The 5,540-nt window shown below is 25.7% G+C and overlaps 1 protein-coding gene across 1 annotated transcript; it reads right to left on the bottom strand.

The window, feature by feature from the left end:
- Positions 1 to 3,094: 3,094 nt before the first annotated feature.
- LOC124814371 (carbonic anhydrase 7) lies at positions 3,095 to 5,003 on the bottom strand. Its single transcript, XM_065800308.1, has 2 exons — positions 4,861 to 5,003; positions 3,095 to 4,184 (listed from the first exon to the last, which is right to left on the bottom strand). The coding sequence occupies exons 1-2, from the start codon at positions 4,879 to 4,881 to the stop codon at positions 3,189 to 3,191; spliced, it is 1,017 nt and encodes a 338-aa protein (XP_065656380.1). The 5' UTR covers positions 4,882 to 5,003; the 3' UTR covers positions 3,095 to 3,188.
- Between the last annotated feature and the right edge of the window lie 537 nt (positions 5,004 to 5,540).

The following is a 5,540-nucleotide window of genomic DNA, read 5'->3' as shown; positions in this document are numbered from 1 at the left end:
GAAAATTTAAACTTTCCTTTATATCAAATACATCCTTTTCCAATCGTTTAATTTTTTCCACCCTGTCATTAATGTTTGTTTCAGCTTTTTGTTGTCGGTTGTTTTTTTTTTTTGCGTTTGCACTGATGAGTTTAAAAATATTATAAAAAAAAAAAAAGAGAATTTCTTCAATCAAAAAAAACACGTCAGTTCGCCGCAAAAGTAAATGCGGAAAGTAGAATCTTTGCTTCACAACTTCAATGTACATTGGCAAAGATAAAAACGTAATCCCAGTCATCCATATAACAATATATCATTCTTTTTGTTTGTCTGTTTTAAATTTGAATAAAAAAATATTAATAGATGAATTTAAATCTTCAAAATGTTTTAAATCTTCTTAAATTCAAAATCTCTTTTAAATTTTAAAAAATATATAAATATATATTATGTATTGTATTGAATATGTATACGTATATGAACCGATTTGTAAATTTTTTTTTCTAAAGATTTTTTCTTTTCGCAAAATTTTTCCGAACAATTTCAATTTTTTTTTTTTTAAACTTTTTAGTTTCACTCTTTTTGATCTTTTTGATAATGTTAGAACTTGTAAAATTATACTTTTCTCTATTTCACGAAGCGGCTTGATGATTAGAAATTTTGTCTTCTACTTGCCCCAGTCAGATTGTAATTATACATATTTATTAAATCTTGAGGATAACATTTTAAAATGTGTGCATAGTGGCGAAATAAAACTAACTAACTACAAAGAACCAACAGGTTCAAGGTTCGATGCCGGCTCCCATCAAATAAGCGATTTTGTGGGAAGAAGGCGTGAACTTCAAAGTGTAAAATTAGATCTTGAAGTTTTAAGTTTCAACTTTTTTATTAGTTATTAGGGTGCTCCAAAAATGTATACTGGTTTTATTGTAGAGCACCGCGGAGGAGCATTTAACCAAAATAGTAGCACAAGAAATTTTGACAATTTTGCTAGTTCAATAAGTATGTTGTCTAGGCTGAGTGTTGAATTGATGAAATAATGGTACCTGGAAATGATGGTAGAGCATTTTTTTAAATTGAAATAAAATAATATATAAATTGTTTATGCATAACTACATTTTGTAACTCTGAACCATTTGGTTCAGAATAGTCGAATTGTCAACTCTTTTCCTAATTTGTACATTTGTGCCAGTTTTTCTTTAATTTCTGTGTATTTTTTTTTCAGAATCGTTGTTTGGTATTGCAACAAACCGGAAACTCTGTCTGTTTGCAGAAAAGAATGTCAATGAATCGGAAAATGCGTATGAATTTCTTGATGCGTATGAAACTTAAGACATGTTTATTAAGTTTGCCTAAAGTACGCAATAGTGTGTATTAAAATATAATTCTTGTTTTGTTTTTCTGTTATCATTATATCTTATTATTAAGTTATCATTATATCTTATTATTATTAAACATTTTGAAGCAAACCGACTAAGCAAAATCCCAAAGAATTGCAAAAATAGACAAAATAAAGGTCTTAAGTTCTGTATAAATAAAAAAAAGTTTAAAGAAATGTTTTTAAAACACTTGCAGAAGTTATATAAAACAAAAATAAATTTAAAGGTATTTAAAGATGAGATTTTTATAAGATAATTTCGATTTGAGTTTTACTAATTCGCCTTAAGTACTTAAGTAACTAAGAAGTTTATCTTTTATTAAGTTTTACTAATTCGCTTTAACTATGTAAGTTTTTTTCTTATTAATGTTTTGAAAGATGTATGTGGCTTGATTTTAATGGTTTGACAAACGTACGAAAGGATTAATGAGTACGTACGAAAAGGGATTGGGGTTCTTAAAAGTATAACGCTGCAAATCGCCTTAGAGTAAAAAAAAATCAAACTTGAATTTTTTACAAAATAAGCTAATTTATTTACAAACGTTATTGAATAAATATTTTCGAAGAATTATGCAAAAATTTATAACAATTATTAGAAAAAGTATTTATTTTTCATTTCTAATTTAGTACTTTGAGCGAGTAAAGTTCTTCTGCATTTAAAACATCTATTTAAAGTAATATTATGCTTAAACCTTTGATTAAATAATTTAAATATAATACATACTCAATGACTTAAGTCATACTTTACTTTAAGTTGTTATAATTCATTGAAAAAAAATAAAATTGCAACTAAGACCCACATTACCTCACTAAACGGGGTAATGTGAGTCTATAGAATTCAATTCAAATTGGTACTCCTTTGACAACTTTAAAAATTATGTATAAACTTTTTTTGATGTAGTTTACTAAAAATGTCTTATCATAATGTTAAGAGTTTTTTTTCAAAAAATAAATTGTTCTTGCTATATATATATATATATATATATATATATATATATATATATATATATATATATATATATATATATATATATATATATATATATATATATATATATATATATATATATATATTTATATATATAAAAGGCATAGATTACCCCACCCTACCCTATTGAAAACACTTTTGCGAAACATGATTTTTTTTCGTCTAAAATATATGCATTGGATAGGAAAAAAAAATATATATATTTTATATGATTTTTTATTTTTTTGTGATAAACTGCAATTTGATTGCTAGCTCCCCTTGTATATATTGTGTGTAAAAGCATATGCAAGAATGTTGAAGCATATGTGAGAACTTGTTTATCCCATGTTTTGGGTTAAACATGGCCACTTTTTTTAAATACTCGTGGCATTTGAAAAATTAAATTAAAAAAAATTATGAAAACAATAATTCAAGGAAAATCTTATAAATGGTTTTATCAATATAAGTACATGAAGTATAGCCTTGAAGGTACTACAAAAAAAAAAAAAAAAAAAAAAAAAATTTAAAATATAGGTTTAAGGTAGCATTGAACCATTATGAGTATTATGACATTTAATTCATTTTGATTTTTTCGTTTTTTACGAAGTAAGTTCAATTTAGTTTTGTATGTAAAAACTAATAACGTTAGCACTAACTTATTTACTAAACAAATTGCTTGATTTCACCACATTACAATATTTAGTTTACGTTACAATACCAGATTTAAATTAATAAACGACAAGTAAACAATTTCTGAAAGAAAAAAAATAGTCATTAGCATTTTCATAATTAATAAACATATATAAACGTAGCAAAAAAAAAAAAAAAACGATGAAAAAATGATATAAAAATGTTGCACTTTGTGGCTTAAGCTGTAAATGAAGATTTGACCACTCGATCTTTTAACGGTTGTGTTGATCGAAAATTATTGGTTATAGTTGTAGATTCAGATCGACGTTGAAACTTAAAAGAGCATTCTGAATCAGAACATTCTCGAGGATTATTTCTGCTCATCTTCTCTAGTTGGTTGATAGAGATTTTTATTGGTTCTGTAAAGAGTGTCCACGTGACGTTTTCTGTAAGAGGTGGCATTGTCAAAGATCCAGGATAAGTAAAATAATGATTTGTATTTTTAGGTAACAAAAGATACGGATCTACCATAAATGAAGAAGTATTGTTCATATACGGAACTTTTTCAAACATCTCAAGAAACACTTCGAATTCTTTGTTGTTATCGAACGATTCATTTGCATCTATAAGTACACCGATGACAGCTAAGCCATCAGGGTTTGCAATAGCTTCAGATTCTGTTGCGTATAAATCTGTGTTCCAATGAACTGCATGAAATTCTGCAGCGTATCTTTTGCCGTCAATAGTATGTTCGCAACCAAGTTCACACTTACCTTTGTAAACTTCACCCCAGTGAAAATGCATTTCACGAAAAGCATAATTGTAAGTCAACGCCCCTCCGCTCAAAAAAATTTTTCTATTGTTATTAGCCTTAAAAGACACATTCCATCCAATGTTGGTCACATCAACTAAAATTCTTTGAAAATCCAAATTTAAAGTTTTTAGATTTTCGTCGTGTTCTACATTTTTTAAAACAATATCGATTGGAGATTGTCTTGTTGTTAAAATCCATTTTTTCTGCCATTGTTCGGGACCATGGTTGTTTGAAAAATCCCAAAAAAAGCTGTTAGGATTACAAGAGATTTTACAACTTGTATTTTCTTTTAAGTCAATTTCTTCTGAAGTTTTATCAAAATTTATCTCTTTAATTAAGTAATTGGCTAAATAGTTGCTTAATAATTGCGAGGTGGGTTGAATTAAAAGTTGTGAGGTTGGTTGAATTGAATCGTTTTTCTATAATATAAATAAAGAAATTTGAAAAAAATGTTAACATTAAAAGTATATATCAGATATAAATAAAATTTTTTAAAAAGTCTTTTAGGTTTTACCTGATTGCAAAATATTTGTATTATTTCATTATTAGGAATTAACTAAATTATATTAGTTTTACTATTTCGTAATTTATTTCTTAACATTTAATTTTCTTTTGATTGTAATTTATTTCGTAACATAAATTTTTTGATTGTCAATAACGCCTAAAGAATGATACGTTTTAATTCAAATTTAAAAAATTATTTCAAATTTCATGTTGTTTGCTAAATTTAGTCTTTTTTTTATTTTTTGTATTTTTTATTTTTGAATAATTTCAAAAAGAAAATTATAATTAAAGACCAAAAGTAAAATAAAACCTATTTATTTTTTGGTTACCCTATAATTTCCCACATCAAATTTTCTTTTTGGAAATATTGCAAAAACACGTTAATTTTTTTTCACTTTTTACTTTATTTTTTTCTTTACCTTAATTATTTTTTTTAGAATACTTCAATTAAACAAATGCATGTATAATGACTATAATTATGCAAGCAGTATCGAGACCTTATAAAACATGAAACAAACAAAAAGTTATTCATGCAAATATAAAAAAATCTATGCATACAAATAAATCATTTACTGACACAAAATATTTTACCTTAGTTTCTAGAATCTCCATGCTGTTGTTATTTTTTTTTCTCTTGTCCTGTAAAATGGGTGCAATTTATGAAAAAAGCTAACAAAACGTTGTGGCGTCAACGGATGCAATTAAAGACAAATGTTTTGATTGAATGCAATGTATTTGCAATTAATAACTTGTTAACGATTAAATGCTTCGATAATTAAAGCAATTAAAACTTAAATTATAGGCTAAAAGGAACCATTTAATGACATGCACCGTTCATTTATAAAAATTAAAACCTTTAATGCTAGATTAGATAATTGTAAAACGTCTAAAAACAAACTTTTAGTTGTTATTTGAAAGCATGAACTTTCGGTAATGTTTAGAACAATGCGTATAGAAATACGTAATACTTTTTGTTGCGTTATTAGCGGGCCAATTGGAGGAGTGCGTAAAGGTTTTAACCGTTTTTTTTTTTTTGCATAATAATTTATTTACTTTAATTTATCTAAAACATTAAATTATTTGTGAACAAATTTTATTATATAAGGAAATAGTTTAATTTTACAAGGAAATAATTAAAAACTCTCGTACTAATCAAGTTAATACAAAATTTGTGCATCATTAATTAAGTTTGCGCACTGAAGACTGAAAAACACGTTTATTTTTGTCATTTATTATCAATGAAAATTTAAGAAAGTCTGCAATTTTAATTA

This window comes from Hydra vulgaris, chromosome 06 (assembly GCF_038396675.1).
Source record: "Hydra vulgaris chromosome 06, alternate assembly HydraT2T_AEP".
NCBI classification, from domain to species: Eukaryota; Metazoa; Cnidaria; class Hydrozoa; order Anthoathecata; family Hydridae; genus Hydra; species Hydra vulgaris.
Note: the sequence above shows the minus strand (reverse complement) of the source record. Positions and strands in the feature narration are given on the sequence as shown.

Excerpts from the sequence above, each read along its gene's own strand:
- LOC124814371 (XM_065800308.1), bottom strand. The coding sequence starts at position 4,881 with ATGGAGATTCTAGAAACTAAG. Across the intron at positions 4,185-4,860 it reads TGGAGATTCTAGAAACTAAG|AAAAACGATTCAATTCAACC; the intron begins GTAAAATATTTT and ends TTTATATTATAG.